At 38.1% G+C, this 18,982-nt stretch overlaps 1 protein-coding gene across 2 annotated transcripts; it reads left to right on the top strand.

The window, feature by feature from the left end:
* The first annotated feature begins 2,839 nt into the window (after positions 1 to 2,839).
* LOC307015098 (testis development-related protein) lies at positions 2,840 to 18,302 on the top strand. Of its 2 annotated transcripts, XM_079643490.1 has the most exons (4): positions 2,840 to 3,246; positions 8,915 to 8,971; positions 15,364 to 15,476; positions 16,557 to 18,302. In XM_079643490.1, the coding sequence occupies exons 1-4, from the start codon at positions 3,160 to 3,162 to the stop codon at positions 16,993 to 16,995; spliced, it is 696 nt and encodes a 231-aa protein (XP_079499616.1). In that variant the 5' UTR covers positions 2,840 to 3,159; the 3' UTR covers positions 16,996 to 18,302. The 2 variants fall into 2 exon arrangements, with proteins under 2 accessions (XP_079499616.1, XP_079499617.1); XM_079643491.1 differs by lacking the exon at positions 8,915 to 8,971.
* Positions 18,303 to 18,982: the final 680 nt, after the last annotated feature.

The following is an 18,982-nucleotide window of genomic DNA, read 5'->3' on the forward strand; positions in this document are numbered from 1 at the left end:
AAAAAGACAGGCAGGGCCATTGTTAAGAAGAAAGCGGGCAGAGAAAGAGGAGCATCTTTCCAAACCATCAAAACCATTTGAACTACGTAAACTATATTAAAGATTAGTTTTTAACACAATAAGGAGACTGGAAGTGCAGATAAAAGGGAAAAAGTACAAAGATAGTTATTATTTGGCTTGTAATTTTAAAGTTACACACTTCAAAGATTCTTATTTATTCTGATTTAATCACATACAATTGTTGTGTAAACATGTTAAAAGGTTTAAGTGCAATGTAGAATTGCAGTCTTGTTGAAACAAGCTTTCCCACTAACAATGAGCAACCCTGAGCTTTTTTGCCTGATCTTACCGACTTTGTTGATTGAAAACTAAAAACAAGCCTTACATTGAAATTACATAATAAATAGTCTACAATGCTCATAAATGCAGAGTTTAAATCACTCTTAATACAAACTGTTCATTAAAGCTACACTGAATACAGTCTCTAAGGAACATCCCACAGAGTTGGCCTGTGAACACAATTAAAGCTTTAATCTCTGTTCCTGGCTAACACGTTTTGATGTAGTCCCCTGGGAGAAACCCTGTGACCTTTGAATCAAGTCAGCTAGTTGTTGAGTCATGCTTTATCTCTGCCAGCTCCTTCTTTTTGCTGATTAAAATGCCTTTGTGAAAAAATATATTTTAGGTCTATTTAACCAGTTCTTATAATTTATAACTCAAATAAAAATGATGATGAGAACAAAGACAGGGTAAAAAATAAAGTTTTATACAAGATATTTACTGTCTTGTTCTGACTTCATGGAGAAAAAAACAACTTAGCATTAAAGAAGTTAAGCACATTGCCCCAGACATTCTTAAAGACTAGTTTAAGCTGCACAGTACAGTACATCTGTGTCCATGTGAGACATTCAAAGCAGGTTGGATAATCCCAGATGTGTTCCATTATAACTGTGACCCTGTCAGACCTTACCTGCTGTCTCAATGATTAGAGCCACTGTCGTAGGAGGCTCCTTAAAAATATGCATATATATAGTACATCTAGTGGGTGTTCTTGTTGGTATTCTGAAAAATATGGTATAGTTTATTAGCAGATAATCCATACTTCTAACACAGTATGAAGGACGTCAGTTTATCCTCTCAGATCCATGAGTTCCTAGAGGGGTTTCTAATTTTTTTTTAAATAGTCTTTGTAGGGCAAAGACTATCAAGAGGATTGATTAGTGACATCCATGTCGCAACCAGGGCCACCTAGACTGTAAATAACCAATGTAGAGATACTCTGGGAATACACATCCAAGAAAGGGTCTTACATTTGCAGTTGACTAACTGATGAGCTCAGAGGTCAGAGGTCACTGACCTCCCTGTTGATGGGTGACGGACATATAACAGCCAGTCATTGCTTGTGTCAGCTGCTAATGAATAGCTGACACTTACATATATAAAAGTAATCAATAACGAACATTACTGCAAATTGACTTTGGTGCACACAGACACAACAACATTGCATAACACCTCGTATGACTTAAACACTGCTGTCTCAAAACCTTTTCCGGGCAGAGAGATTGTGTAGAATTCTCAAAAACCGCGTCTGTGTTTTTTGCGTTTTTCCTATAAGTTCTTACAATCCACATTCCCCACTGACTTTACTGTATAATGTGGACATTGAAATGGGAATTTAAGAACCTTTGAATCAGGTGAGTGGTCTTAACCGGAGCTAAACTGTTGCTATTTTAAGCGGCCAGCGTCAGCCCCGCAGCATAATGTGTCATTTGTTTCCTCTTGCGTCAGAGGTCTCAGGGAGAGAGAGATTTCATTCTTACAAAAATACATTTCCAACGTCTAAAAGGTCCTCCTGTCCCCCTTACGTTTCCTAACCCCAAACAGGTAATAACCGTACTGAAATACATTTTATTTATTTTATTCAACAAACAATCTTTGTCTATAGTTAATACAGGATCGGCTTTTACAAAAGTTGAGATAGAAACAAACCCTCAGTTGTTTTCATTCTAAACTCACTCAATGATGGATTTAATTCCTGAAAATATTTGGAGGATCACAGTGAACCTTTAACCGAATACTCATCTCAATACATCAACCAACTAAAAATAATTCATGATTGAATAGAAAAAACCTAGATTAAGATTTTTCGTTGTTTTGAATGTGTGCCCACTGTGGGCAATGTGTCTAGATATCCTAATAATCATTTCAGAACTCCTTGTGTATCATATCCCACTTTGATAATACTGAAAAACACTAATAGGAAAAACACAGCAGCAAGACAATTACATATCAAATATATTTAAGAAAATATTTGTATAATTTGTATGACTTGGTATAATAGGATTTTACATTACATACCACGACATCTTTTTAAAATGAATAACGATGTATTGTTGAAGATGAAGCTGCCTATACGAACATTAATCATACGATGACCAGCAGCAACATAACTGACTGGTTTATGAATTAATAAGTATAATCCAATAATAAGGTACTTTTATTTTGGTTTTCAAGACTGAAGTATTCACATTGTGTTGCTGCTATTTTACTGAAGTAAATAATCAGAGTAGGCTACTTCTAGTTCTTTCACCTCTCCTTATGTCAGAGTATATCATTTGAACATAAAACAGACAATATACATATTACAAAAAAATACTCAGGCAACAGCTTCCAAATATCCGTTTCCGTGTTTATTGCATTCTACACATATCAAAGATATGAAAAAGGGACAATATATTTGCATGATGCTTAGTTCTTGCATCGGCCGGAGATGAGACGTATGACCCCTTCCTCCTTCTTCTACCATGGCAACATCAAGGATCCGGAGCAGGGGCGACGACTGGGAGGAGCGAAGGTTTAAGGTCCAGGTGGTCGAGCCTACGTAAAAACGCACTAAACACACTCCAAACACTTGCGGAAAAGGCGGAAAAAAGCTCGATCGTTACAGTTCCTGTTACTTGTATGACTTAATAAGCTTTTCGGAGAAAGCTGTCTGGATTTGTTTCTGGAGAAATAACCAAAAGAGCGGAACGTGCAACGGAGGTGCGTTGCTAGGACATTAAACGGACAAAACGGGACCAACTGTTCAAGTTGAACCTTAGAATTTGGGCCAAACAAGGCAACCGGCCAAGACGGTTTATTTCAGCGACAAGTGGAGATATGTTTAAGAAAAGCAAGAGTAAAGTGCTGGTGGATTATGCGTCAGAGGAAGACGACATGTCCTGGCACCAGCATCACTCCTACAAGGTAATGACACGGATTGAAACAATGTATCTCTTACAATGACAACTATTTACTGTATGATAGTGTTTGTCTTTCCTCAAACAATAGTGTTAGAAAATGGCTAAATGATTCCTTGGAGCTCGGCTCAAATGTATCAATCCACTTGTTCAGTTGTCTTCTAAATGTCAGGATATGAATATGAGGCTCGAGGGATTTAGTGAGTCAAAAAAACATTGTATGACAACAATATATTTCCCCAAATACAATTTTAAAACAGCTTAAATTATTTGTTAAGACGGATACTTTTACACAAATTATTTTAAAGTAAATTAATATTAAATCCATGAACTGTAGACATAACTTATTACCCATCTCAAAATTATTTAAACTACATTACCCAACTTTGAAGCTGATACATTTCCTAAAAAGGTGAACAAATACATCTGATTCTGTTACTGAGATTGTGGAGCAGAGGGAAGAGGACAAGTGCTCAAACTTTTGTCATGCTAACTGAGGAGGAAGTGACAGAAAAGAGGTAGCTCAATGTGTCCCAGAGAGAGCCAATCCAATCCTAACATAGGATACATGAAGACTGCAAAACTGTAGCAATATATAACAAATCAATTTTAATAGAAAACATTCCACATTGTGCTTCTTTGAATATAGGATACATATCAACATGAATTACATATAACATTTTGATTGTCAGACAGGGCTAATATGTAAAAATGAATATAAACACACATGCTCTTTTAATACAAATCAACATTAGTCAGTTGAGCAATGGTGTGTGAGGTCTAAGAGACGCTGTATCAGCAGGCAGCTGGGATCTGTCAAGGTATTGGGGGGCATAGGGGAGAATCCATGATCACACACGCACGCACACACACACACACACACACACACACACACACACACACACACACACACACACATTTGTTCAGCTTCTTGCTGTAAAATCCTATCTAATTTGTACTTTTTAACCTTTGGAACATATATTTGTATTATAGTAGAATTTAAATGAGAGAAGTATCAGATTTTGACTTGTAGTAAAGTCCTAAATGCTACTTAAAGGAGCCCTAACATGAGTTTGGTTGATATACAGTAAATTATCAAACGTCCTTAGACATAGCTTAAAACTCAGACACATTTATCCATAAAGGTTAGGGGCACATAAGCAATTTAGCGTCATTGTATAACACATGCTTGCAGGGGTCAAAACAATGTGCTATCATCATACGTCATCTTTTTTCTTAGCTTAGCTTCTGTAAGTGTGATAAAAATGTATTCAAACTATTATACTGTGAATAAAAGTTTACTGGAGAGACTAAATACAAGTATTCAGTTGCAGGCTTACTAACACGTCAATATCATGTGATATAGTGCTTGAATTGCTGAAGTAAAACCAAACATTGGCGGATAAGATGATCATGAAAAAGAAGGAGCAATATCACATAGAAAAAAAATGAACGTGATTTTACCCATGACCTGCATTTGAGCCACACAGCAATCCCTGAATGTATAAAGGCAATTGGGAAGATGGACCAACACCACTTCCCAGCATTTTTTAATATGTTGTGATAATGTCGAGATCTGTGACCCTTGGATGGGTTTTATTAGACTTCTTTACTTCCACCCTGGGAACCAACGCAAGTGTCCCTTACCTTCACAGAGCTGCTCAGAGTTCAGTTTGTGTCTCTCTCTCAAGTCCTCACCAGATCTTAGAACGATGAGAGCTGGTCTGGGATCAGGGCAGTGACTTCTCCTCAGAATTCCTGGGAAAGTCATCAGGGAGGTCCCCTTGAGTCGCCATGGTGATAAAGTACATGGATGGGTCATGGGTCGGGTCATAAAATGTTGTAAACAAAGTGAAGAGGCAGATCAAGCCCAGCAATGATACAGGATGAACCAAATAGTTATAACAACTTCTGGACTTCATGGCCTTTCCTTTCCCTTATTTACAATCCGATGGTCACCCAGAGAGGGTCAAAGATATTTGCGTCATGATCACTTTCATGAATGTTTTAGTTTAAAAAAAAAAGAAGTTATTTAAGATTCAATAAAGATAATCAGACTGACTGAGTTAAACAAATTAGAAATCAACATTAAAGCTACAAAAAAGTGAAATTCAAAAGGAAAGGGGTTCAAAATATGCTTATGGTATAAATAAAAATCTTATTTAGTAACTTAAAATGTTTTTCTTGACTATTCACGTTATATATCACACAATAAGGAAACACTCATTACAATTTCCGACAATGCAAGTTGACATAATCATATTGTTTGTTTGTCTGTTCAACAGTTCGTATCTTAAATACATACAGTTTCGTGGAACACAAGGAAACCAGCAAAAATTCAAATGCTAAGTTGATTAGAAAATGGAACAGACACAGATTTACAGATGCAAATAAAATGTATTTATTTGTGTTTAATGACTTATACAACTTCTACAAGGCTCCACAAGTCCTGCTCTTTTTTAACTTTCTCCATATTAATCCTGGTGATGTATTTTATTTCTTGATCAAAATGTTGTTTGCTAATAATCATTAAATGACACAGTAGGCCTCTTAGTTACATAGTGTTTGTTTTCTGTTATCTCCATTATGTTTTATGGCAGTGGAGATTATTTTCCTATCGTGTCAGTCAAATTAGTTGAAACTATCAGCATCGCACATACAGACAAACTGCAGACAGACAAAGACAGAGAAGTATAAAGGGATAATAATATAATAATAAAAGAGGCAGAGTATAAAGGGAAAAATTAATATCCACAGTGCTCCAGGCCGACTACAGACCAGGCCCTGTACCGCAGCTTGCCTTCACTCCACTGAGGTTCAACAGGCTGCTAGAGGCTCCTGTGAGCTTGCAGGAGGTGCGTGTGCCTGTTTGTCTTTGGCTTAAAGCGCTAACACACCTGAATACTTCAATAACATCACCCTAAACCACTACCGTCACAGCACTCTTTGTGAAGTGGGACCATGAGAGTACAGATCAGGCCTGAGCATTAACTTCAGAAGACTTCACATATAAATCATTAGTGGTGAGGAGAAGAAAGGTAAAGCCTCTGTGGATCAACTGTTGAAGGGGTTAGGGTTTAACTCAAATCAAATCAAACGCTGTGAGTTTTAACTGAGAAGTTAAGGGTTTGTCTGAAGCTTTCATAACTTTTGAAGCAATAATTTGACGTTCAAAATATGATTATTCTTTGTGGAGAATTACGTTTATCGTGAAGCCGTAGCAGCTTAGCGCACAGACTGAATACAGGGGGAAACAGCTAGCTCGCCTCTGTCAAAGGACTCGAGGAAGTCACTGTTTCTAATGTAAAACCACAAGCTGTAATTTTGACTGATGAATAAGATATGGTGGGCTAATTATTGAGATTTAGAGATGCTATAGGCCAGTTGTCTTCTGACACATGCATCATTCTAAACCATTATTACGAGCAGCTGAGTCGGGAACTTGCCTCCAACGTGAGATGCTGGCAATTTCTGACAGTAATGATATCTCATGCTCAATAAACTCCATCATTGACACTCATTGTTTCTGCTGATTTAAAAGGAGCCATACACAGATGTGGGTATCTGGTCTTGTTTGTATCATAACACCAACAAAAAAGGCACATTTTGGTTATTCCTGTTGTAAAAGCTGTTCTCCTGTGTCTTCCCACTTTGCTTGATTGTCGCATTAAAGCTGTTTACCCCATTTTCCAGTCTTTATGTTCAGCTAAACTCAAATTGTCCTGGCTTAGTCGCCCTATGTTGACTGCACAGGTATGAGAGTGGTAGCAACATTCTTAACTAACTAACACAAATACTTTAGGTAGATGTGGCCTAGCGTTTGTCAGACAAAACCATGTTGGACAGTGTGGTTTGTTATTGACTATTGTTGGGTTGCAATGCCTTTCAAAACCTCTGTTTATACTACTGTGTTAAAATTCACTGTGCGTCTGTATTGCCTAGTAATCTGGCATTTAAAAGACAACACTGGTGAAATGTACACACTTGTACACAGACCCAGTCTAAGAGGGAAAAAGAGGCACAAACCCCCCCCCCCCCCGAGGTGCCAGAGCAGAACTCTTGATTTCTGTTGGCAGGAGTGTTTCTTCCACCCGAAACACTACTCTCTCCCCCCTGAGTCTCCCCCTTCTTTCACTCTTTCCTCTGTTCCAAATTGTTAATGCTTTTACGCTCTGACAGTAGTCAGCAATCAGTATCGTGTCTTTGATCAGCTCAGGTGGCGGAGACCCAGTAGACTTTGCTCAGACATGTCCAACCAGCGTCTCTTCTCCTCTCTCTCATGGAGTTGTTAGCTGTAAGAAGTTCTTATAGCTTTGATCATTTTACAGGAATTCTGGCTCCACTTCAGTAATCTCAGGCTCAGCTGTATGTCTGATGACTTCTTGCCGCCCCCTTATGATTTTAATGTTTTCAAGTCTTTCGGAGCAAATCCAAGTCATGTTATATTTCTTAACGAGTCAATCCCGTACTGTAAATATCAGTCAAAATGGATATAAAAGGTTAAAAACAACATTATTGAATGTGCTTTATCATTTTTATGGCACACTCAAGTCACAGGCATACAGCCATGTTCAGTGGTGTAATATATTGAAGTACATTTACTCAATTACTGTGCTTAAGTAAGATTGTGGGGTACTTTCATTCGACTATGCTACTTTATGCTTCTGCTCCACTACATTTTAGAAGTAAACATTGTTCTTTTTACTTTACTACATTTATTTGAAAAAAAGTTACTAGTTACTTCACATATTCAGATTATAAGATAATACAACATATATAAATGAATACATATACTATGATGATACAATTATAGGTTAAGATCTAGAGCAGCAGTATATATAAGTAATAAGTAATTACAATTAGCTCCACCTTCACCAGCTGGGATGAACACATGAATGCGTCCATAATCAAGTACATTAAATGATTCTGAAATAGGACATCATGCACAATAGGTACTTTTTGTTGAAAAATCGTTTTTTTTTACCATGTAGTATTTCTACTTTTACATAAGTAAAATATCTACTTCTTCCACCACTGGCAATGTCTTACCAAAACAAAGTTACAATATGCTTCACATAAAATAATAAACAAAGAAACTATCACACAAATAATATACAAAGGAGATATGACAAATGGAATAAAAGCCCGGAGACTGAAGCACAATGGAGCCAAAATAGCTCTACTTATATACTCAAATAGTGTAATGTACTGTTGAGGCAATAGGTCATAACCTTATTTCTCTCTCTTTTGTTTAAATATGCCCTCTGAGTTCAGTAGCTTCCCCTTCCATCCCTGCATTTTGCCCTCCAAACAGAGCATGTTTATTTTACACCTCTTAAAAAAAGGTTGCCTTCTCAGGAAAGCCTACACACACACTCCACACACACACGATGTGTGTGTGTGTGTGTGTGTGTGTGTGTGTGTGTGTGTGTGTGTGTGTGTGTGTGTGTGTGTGTGTGTGTGTGTGTGTGTGTGTGTGTGTGTGTGTGTGTGTGTGTGTGTGTGTGTGTGTGTGTGTGTGTGTGTGTGTGTGTGTGTGTGTGTGTGTGTGTGTGTGTGTGTGTGTGTGTGTGTGTGTGTGTGTGTGTGTGTGTGTGTGTGTGTGTGTGTGTGTGTGTGTGTGTGTGTGTGTGCTATTTGTGTTAACCCACTGCTGCTGTGTGTTTGTCACACAGGACAAAGACATAGAAGGAGAGGAAGAGGAGGAGGAAGCGGTCACTGCAGTCTCCAAGGTAAACAACTCCCCAGCTATTTGGACATCACACACAAACACTTTGGATTCCAAATTAAACTCACCAATCAAACATATACACTTGCCCAACATGCTCTTCTCACACAATGCCTGAACAGGTACACAACATCACCATATTGCAATTTTGATATCACACTTTGATTGTGTAACCCTTCAATAATTTGTCTTGTGTAACCAGAATATCCATATCTTTGAATGTCTCAAAGCAGCTAATGCACAGGCAGTGTCTTATTGTCAGATAAGTGTTAAAGGGAGCAGCTAAGGTAAAGCTAAGGTAAAGCAGGTGCTGCTGTGTTTATCTGTAAACACGCCAGCCTTTAGTTGTCATCTGGTTTTATCTCTAACCTTATCCATGGAAAGCGCTCTTGTTTATTGTTATGGCTATTGAATGTTTACTTGTACTGTTATCCTTAAACTGTGACGTCAGGTCACTGTAGTTTTGACTTGTTTTTGTATCTTATATTTGTTTAACCATAATTTTCTTCAGGAATATTAACATTTGAATCACCTGGTGATGCAACCATATTGAAGAGAGAGTCAGACAGAGCAAGAGACTCAAGCAGTCAGAAGATCATACAAGTTTTAAGCAAACCCTAAGGCAAGCAGAGGTTAGTCAAACATATGAGGAAGAAAAGAAAACAAAGGCAAAAAGCAAATTGTCTAGTTTGACTTTGGTTTAAGGAACTTTCTGTGATTGGGATTATCATGTGTATCTAAATAGAAACTACAGAGTGCAGACCTGCGCCAAGGCCTTTTTTGTAAGTTAAATAATAAAAGGGAATTTTGAGATTCACTGACCAATTGAGATCAGCTCCCAAAAACAATGAGTTCATCTTTGGCCTATTGTACATCCTTTCTCCAACTATCAGACGTGTTTCTTCTGTATTCCTGCTGACAAACCCAAATATTCTTACAAAAATATTTATTTTAGGATGCTAATAAGTTAAACTTTTGGTAAAGTGTACCAAGATATAGTTGATTGGCGCTTATTTAATTTATATATATATATATATATATATTATTGACACTTACACTTTTTAATAATTCAAAGCAATTTAAACTGGAGAGTTTTAATTTGACATTTCTCTTAAACAACACATCCGAGTGAATGACCTCATGAGATTGGTTAGACAAATATATTCATAAATATTCCTCTATGTGCATATTTGTAATAAATACCAAAGATGTACAGTTAAGTTGAATACATCATTTGGCTCCTAAAACTGTGTGTGTTTTTGTTTGTATTGTTTGATCTACAGATTGTTAAGCATACAACAGTCTGAAAGTCCCCTGGGGCAAATATGTGGTTTATAATATTGGGTTATATAAATAATATTGACTTGGCTAGAATTAACAGAGCTAAATATAATTCCTAGCAACCAAGTTACACGTTGCTCGAGTTTTTACTACCTAAGGTATAACATACGTTTTAAAGGTGCAACCTAATGGAGTTCACCACAAATATGACACCATTTTTTGTTAAAAATGTAGGGAGGACTTCGTACGCACAGTGATGGATTTACAGATAGGTGTTGCAACCTAATCCAGAATTGCTTAACCATCAAAAGCTGACTGATGATTGTTGGAAACTAAACATACCATTAATTGCTCTGTGTGTTTAATGAGATAAATCTTACATCTCATGATCTATAGTGACGGAAAACAAGTCTTTACTCATATACTGTATGTGGCCATGTCTGAAGTCTTCTGATCGTGTAAAGCTTGAGTGTCTGAAGTCTTCTGATCGTGTAAAGCTTGAGTGTCTGAAGTCTTCTGATCGTGTAAAGCTTGAGTGTCTGAACTCTTCTGATCGTGTAAAGCTTTGGTGTAAACCTCAAACACTAACAATGTATTGTCTTCGAACTCTGGCTGCCCTCTCGCATGTATAGCTCCTGTAGGTGATTAAGTTCACAGGACATATTTCACAACCTGTCCTGTTTGTGAGGACAGGGGTGGCTGGACTGGAGAAGGGAAGGAAACGCAGCATTCTTTCTAGGAGCCGGGCCTTTTGGACGGGAACAATCACCGTGGAAGAAAAACAAGTCTGAAAATAGCCTCAGACTGCTCTGACACCGTGAAAGTATACAATTCTTTCACCATAGGCAGTTTTATGCTCATATTCGGACACAAAAAGCCGACATGGACTCATGAAAGTGGAGTTTACCTTTCACTGTTAAAGGCTGATTATGTTTTCATTGTAAATTCTTCAAGCGGTACTTGCAAAACATTCTTGATTTCTGCGATAAACATATATTTCTTAATTTTGTAAAGCGCTAAAGGACCCATTTAGGAACATATAGCCTATCTGGCACTTAACCCCCTGTGAAACCACAACCTGTCGCTTTAGACTGGTTGGTTAGACAGATTAAAGAAACAAGATAACACTTGTTTCTAGGTGAGATAGTTTAATTGGTTGACAGAATTTGTTACCCTTACTTAATCTAACTTTTAGCAAAATTGTAAACAAGTGTACCTGTTTTCTCATCACATTTATCAACCTAAATATATAAAAAAATGGCTGCTTCTATAACAGCTTCTCAAAAGGGAGAGTTTGCTGGATGCTGGTCTGTGATCTAGGTTTACCGTGTAGACTAAAAGATTATTTCATGTAAGAAAGACAAAAAGGAGGGAGAGTTAATATTAGGGCTGTTCGATTATGGCAAAAATTATAATCTCGATTTATTTGGGTCAATAATTGTAATTGCGATTATTAAATGCGATTATTCATTGACTTTGAAAACATCCATTTATTGGAGAAAAAAAAAATGTGAACAGTATGTTTTTAACAGTTGATTACCCTGAACTTTAAGCATAATTCAACTGAAAAAAATTATATAAAAAAGAAAAGTAATAATAAAAGAATAATCGTTTTATTTTCGATTACGTTGTTTTCGTAATCGTTGCAAGCCATCATCGTAATCGCGATTTAAAATACGATTAATTGAGCAGCCCTAGTTAATATTCATGTAAGTAAATTCACTCCTAAAAAAGCTTTAAATATGAGAAAAGATACACTTGAATATTTTACAATTTCATCCAAATTTCAGATCTTATTATTTTTTATTTGTGTTTGTTTACTTGAAAATACCCTAATCCACCTGCCTCCACATGTTTTTGTTTTACCTAAAATGGCCCTTATAAATTCGCAGACCAATATGGTAAAAAAGATATCAAGCAACAAGAGCTTCAGATAGATCAGAACCCATTAAAAGTAGGGATGTCCCGATCACCTTGTTTTGCTCCCGATCCGATTCCGATCATTTGATTTTGACAATTTGCCGATACCGATTTTTCCCGATCCGATCTTTATGCAATGCATTAAGAGAAGAAAAAAAAAGCATTCAAGTTGTCCCTTAAGGTTATTTTTTTATTTAAATTGGATATTCTATCCAACATGTATAGCTTCTTTCTTTCACAGCAGCATTGGATCAGTTCAGTTGTGCAGCATTGGATCAAAACTAAATAAAGCTTTCAGTACTCGTTAGCTTACTGCTACAATTAGACACTGCGCCCTGCCCACTCTGTTGCCAGATTTGAGAGAAATAAGCAACCAGGTCTATGAAAACAAGCCCCAAAGAAGCAACACATACATGATGTTGTGTCATTTGAAACCAAAACTAAGGCCTCAGGATGACTTTAAGACTTGAACATGGTCATTTTTGTTTTGTAACATTGAATACAAAATTTTAAAAAAAGTATTTAAAAAAAAAAAAAAAAAAAAAAAAACCCGATCCCCGATTTTTTTTCTCCCGATTCCGATCTTGTGAAAATCACGTGATCGGCTCCGATCCCCGATCACGTGATCGGATCGGGACATCTCTAATTAAAAGTACACGCTGCTTATACCTCAAGCGGAGGCATTTAAGTCATCTCAAAAAGGCCTGATTGTTGTCTCTAAAAAAAACTGTATTGTGTCTGAAAACCACAATTAGCAGTATTTCCAAATTCAAATGCCTCTTTAATCTCCCAGCTTCCATCTCTGGAGTATGAATGGAGGAATTTGGTCCAATAAGAGCTCTATTGTTCTGCCAGGCGTGGAGCTGTAGGTAAAGCTCCCCCACACAGCGAGCCTCAGTGAGCTGCTTGGCTTACCTGCTTTTTGGCCGGAGAGATTACTGGGCACTGAACTGCTTTGGATCTTAAGGCCCGGAGGTTAACACTGAAGAGAACGGTGAATAGGAAGGCCTGTGTCTGTGCACACATGCATATACACAACTGCATTTTAGAGACTGTTCATGCACAGATGCATCTACACACTGATACACTCAATCTGTTTTGGCTTCTCTGGATTTTGTTACTGCAAAGCTCGAAATACAGCAAATCTGATACAGTTTACGACACATAGGAAACAAGAAGCAGAGCGAGAAGAGAGACAGAAAGAGACCCCGGGTGTTGAAATATCTAAGCATATCTTTCTTGATAATTACCTCTTAGAAACTGCATTCTTGCCCTCTGGCATGTTCATGTTGAGGAGAGGTGAGATGAGGATTACATTTTCCGCTTATCAGCAACAGGGCCTGTCTCCTAATGAAATACCATGGTGTACAAAGTGCTTACAAATCCATCAAATGTCACATAGCTTTGGATATGAAAAGAAAACTTGAGTGAGATCAGGAGTAACTTCAGGAGTGTGTGTTAGATGAAATGTAGAGCTTGGGAAGCATGTAGCAACTAACAGATTGTACGTGTTCCTGTTTGGTTTGAGAGATGACGGCTTTCATGTCCAGCTAGTGGTTTGCTTGTTGTAGTTGCTGTCACATCCTGTGTGTTGTTTGAATTGACCACTGTATATATATATATATATATATATATATATATATATCCTTTATTTAACCAGGTAAAAGACTCATTGAGATTCAAATCTTTTTTCCAAGAGTGACCTGGCCAAGAAGGGCAGCATGTACGAAGTTACAACAGATAAAACACAGACATGACAGGCAGACAAATACAGTTGTAAAACACAAATCAAATGGCACATTAGCCAGTCAATATGCAAAGTAAAACAAACTATTAAAAATCATTCGAAACTGGCAACATTTAAAAACGATTTTAGCATATACAAGCACTCACATCTACCAATGGTGTCGTGTTCTCTGTCCTTTAAGATGGACCTGAATTCCCCCATAGTGATTCAATCTGAGAATTTCAGCTCCTTCTGTACATTGTTCCAAGCTGCGGGGGCAGCATATTTAAAAGCTGTTTCTCCCAGTTTTGTTCTCACTGTAGGGACCAGCATCTGAATAAAATCTTTGGAGCGCAGGCCATATAGACTTTCTCTTTGACACATATATGTGCAAATGTAGGAGGGAACCAACTCAAGCAGAGATTTATAAATAAAACCCAACCAATGGGAAAGTCTGCGAGCAGACAAAGATGGCCAATTAGCAGCAGCATATAAAGTGCAATGGTGTACTCGATATCCACATCTAGTAATAAATCGTAAGGCACAATGGTACACAGTATCCAAGCTCTTTAGGCACTGGTTAGAGGCATTCATGTATAGCAGGTCACCATAATCTAATACAGGTAAAAACGTTTCAGATATCAAATGTTTCCTTGTCTGAAAAGAGAAACAGGATTTATTTCTGTAAAAGAAACCAAATTTTATTTTTAGCTTTGAAACAACATTTTCCGTGTGTAACTTCAAAGACAAGTTCTGTTCAATAAGAAATCCCAGATATTTGTAAGTAGTTTCTGAATAGGTAATAATATAGAGGCAATAGAAACAATTGAGAGGTCCCAAGGTCAGGTGCTTCCATCAAATATTGTTCTGAGTTGTGAGAATGTTTTGACTACGGTAAAGCGAAGACAGGCACGAATAAGAGTAGGAGTAAACGTTATGGCCTTGACAGTTGACATTGGGAATTCTTCCCAAGTACACGAGCCAATTTTTTTCCCCATAATCGCTGAGGAGGGCGGTATCTGTGCTCGGTGGAAAACAGCAAGGGCAGCAAGGAATTCTGATGTGACGGGGGAGACCGGGGGAGTTTCAGAGGGAGTGGAGGGTCTCCCACTGGAATGTGCCGTTTGTTTCTGCCAAATCAATGCCATTCAAGCTCCCTGTATTTATTAAGGTTTTTTTACAACAACAATAAGAGGGTTGCATGATGAAAGATGCGTGGATGATTTAGATTTGACAGAGAAAAACATGTATTAGCTCAGAGCCAATGAAGTGCATTTGAAAATAACTCATATTCATCAAACTGAAAATAAGGCCGCTTTTCAACATTTCTGAGAAATTGACTTCAGCCTCTTTGGAAAGTAAATCACCCACAAACAGGGAGCAGAGATAACAAGTTAACATGCAACAGATGCGGGTAATCTTTACAGCTCTGTAATTCAAAATCAAATGCGTCTGCCGGTTTCTGTCAGGAGGCCAAGGTGAAGAAGATCATGTCCAAGAAAGAGAGGAAGGAGAAGAAGATTTCCTCCAAAGACGACGAGCACTTCTTGTTGACAGGAGTTCAACTTGCCGACCGCAGAGGGTGAGTTACACACACATTAACATGTCACCCCATGTGTCCACAGTGTATTGACATGTATTCATCACAAGGTAATGCATGCATGTATGTAGGAATTTAATTGGTGTGTTGTGATATATACAGTATATACATTACATTTCAACTATAAGGGGGAAATACAGTATGAATCAAACTAATCAACTCCAATCAACCCATTTTTTATATTTGTATGTTTGAATGTGAGAAATATTTTTCTTCGCCAGCAGATATGAACTTTCAGACCACTTGAGGAAGTAGAAGTACATGAAGAGGAAAACCTTAATTAACCAGCCGATGTCACAAACAACCGGGAATTCCTTTATAATGGCTCGCTGGGGAAAGTTCCATTCTCCAGTGTAACGATGTAGTACCCCACCCAGTTGGTCCTATTCATACTATAGATGAGATTCAAGTGAGAAAATTATCTGGAGATCAATATTTTAAGTCTTATCTAAAATGTTTTCTCCTGTGTTTTTTTTGCCAGGATAACCTTTGAGGTTGCTTTGGTTTTTTTTTACAAGTTGTAAATTATCTTCTAACACAAACATTTTATCCACATATTCTAAAGTTAGTCAGCATAAATACTTGTTCATACCTGAAAAGTGGTGATATAAATAAAGATGCCTCTCTGCCAGCTTCACTTTGTGGCCATCAGCTACTTCCACTGACCCCCCCGCAGGCATGACTAATCAATCACAAGCATCAAAAAGGATTAACAAGTAAATAAAGACTAATAACTCTGGCAGGTAGACATATACTTTTAAAAGTTTTAAACCCTGTAATCAAACATCGTTGTAACTATATTCCTTTGTATTGCCTATTCAATTTTTATAAATATATCAACACATTTGAAACAATACACAAACATTTTTTTTCCCTAAAGGATCTTGACAAAAAAAAAGTCAACTTCGGAAGATTATCCTCGCATTTTTCTCCCACCTGGTCTTGAGTCACAAAAAAAGGAGACAAAACCAGAGATGTTTCATATTTGCCTCCCGGGGCTTCGAATGTTGTGCAACATCCTCTTTCTAACGTTATGCTCCTCTCTCTTTTGTTTTTCTTAAGGTCTCACAAGAAAAATAAGGAGGATGAGAAGGAGAAGGAAAAGAAGGACAAGCCAGAGAAGGGCAACTGTTTCTGGGAGAGCGTTACCATGACAATGAGGCAGATCTCTCCAACAAAAAAACTGGAGAAGATAGAGGGTTGGGAGCCGCCTCAGCTGGAGAACTTAACTGAGACTGTGACCGATGACGTTCCAGAAGACAAGAGCCAGGAAGGGGACTCTCCGGTGTCCTTCCCCGACTCTCTGGGCCTCCCGTTGGAGCTGGCCTCCTGGGCGGGCCGGGGCCTCGAAGAGGACTCCTCCCGCTATGCTAATCTGTCGGACTCCAAGGATTCAACAGCTGCCGTCAGGTGGACAGACCGCGCCAAAGTCAAGCTGGCCGGCATCAGCAGGATGAGCAGAGGGATTGTGTCAGAAAGTGCTTGGGAGGGGTTTAAATAGGAGCCATATTATATTTGATACCCCTCCCTTCTCATCATCAAACCTGAACCAAATTCTTATTTGTCTCTGTAATCTAGTTCTGGACGAAACCGATGTCAACTGGTATTGAGATGTTGTTGTATAGCCATGAACACAACACATGAAGTTTGCTTATTTTTTAAGCTTTGACTTTCTTGAATACAAAATAGGTCACTTTTATCAATGGTGTCACTTTTGAATTACTGAAATAAAATACAACACATTAGAGCCTTAAACTACTAGACCATTTAACTGTGATATCCACTGGCCTGCATTTACATATTTTATATCTCCAAAAATGTAGGAGATTGATTTTTGTATGATTATTGTGGCTGACATAGGTAGAGAATTAATGAAGAATATGCTAACCTGCTACTGAAGACTTTTTCACTTCCTTTCTGTCTTTGCAGTTACAGTATCTGTGTGAAGAGTGTAAGTCTTGAGCCTAAACATAAATATGGGCTTAAAATCTGTGCAATCATAAAATTGTATAAAATACTTTGAATCTGGAATATTGGTGTGAATGTGTGTTTGAAAGTAAGGAGGAACCAAGTTTATTAAGAGACATGCACACATCAAATTGTAGTAAACCAAAGTTGGCGTGGAAAAGGACATTTGAAGTTCTGTTATTTGTATCGTCTAGGAATAACTCAAAGACAATCCCAGTGTCATGTTTAAATCCAATGCTGAATATTATTTATAGAAATGTGTAAGGATGACCAGATTAAAGCCAAACTTTGTGTATGCTGGTTTCTTTAGAAAGCAGTGAGTCCATGTACCTGGAAAGTGCCTTGTATCAATAGAATGACATCATGTGTTTGCTGTAAATTTGAACTGAACCATGAGCACAAAGCTGCTGAACTCATCACGATGTTTATGTATGTGCAGGTGGATCGACCCAGCATGCACTTGTGCTGCATCAGCCAGTAAGACACTAACTGGTTTCCATTTACAATCCCTGGCAACCAAAAGCTTGTATGTGTGTGCAATGTTGACATTGTAAAAACCTAGTGAGTTCTCTAATGCTGTTTTATATGTATATTTGATAGGACAGAAACAATGTCTTCATTTTTATTATGATTTATTTTTAGGTGAGGTCACGCCACTGGTCTAAGCTTTTTTTTCTTTTCCTCTCTGTTTCAATCTGTCTGCTGAATGTGTTTGATACTGAAGTCTACTTTGATGCAGCCAAAACTGTTCACAGATACAGGTCCACAGATGCCTGTATCCTCTATTTAGTCATTACAACTGGGTCAAACTTTCTCATCAGAATAAAGATCTAGTCTGAGTGTCTGGCTCTAATTTATCCAACAAATGAAAGTCTGGAGTAAATGTAACTCTTGATTGAACAGCTGGTTTTACTGATACAGTGGCCAAAACATAAACAATTGTCCCAATTGTCCAAGAACTTGGAGTTTCAGGCTCTGCACTTTCCCTCCTCACCTCATACCTCAAAGACCTACAGGGTAACTTGGAGAGGGTCCGAGTCCGACCCTTGTCAATTAACTACAGGGGTCCCTCAGGGCTCTGTTCTTGGTCCCCTCCTCTTCTCCTTGTACACAAACTCGCTCGGATCTGTCATTAGCCCTCATGGTTTTTCATACCACTGCTACGCTGACGACACCCAATTAATTCTGTCCTTTTCCCGCTCAGAGACCCAGGTCGTAGCACGCATCTCTGCTTGCCTAGCAGACATCTCTCGGAGGATGTCTGCTCATCACCTCAAGCTCAACCTTGACAAGACTGAACTGCTTTTCCTTCCGGGAAAAGATTGTCCCACTCTTGACCTAACAATCAACATCGGCACCTCTGTTGTTTCCCCGACTCAGACTGCAAGGAATCTTTGTGTGACCCTAGATAACAAACTGTCCATCACTGCAAACATCGCTTCTACAACCCGCTGCTGCAGATACACGCTTTACAACATCAGGAGGACACGTCCCCAGCTGACCCAGAAAGCGATGCAGGC

Source organism: Notothenia rossii (genome assembly GCF_949606895.1).
Source record: "Notothenia rossii genome assembly, chromosome: 8".
Classification (NCBI taxonomy): domain Eukaryota; kingdom Metazoa; phylum Chordata; class Actinopteri; order Perciformes; family Nototheniidae; genus Notothenia; species Notothenia rossii.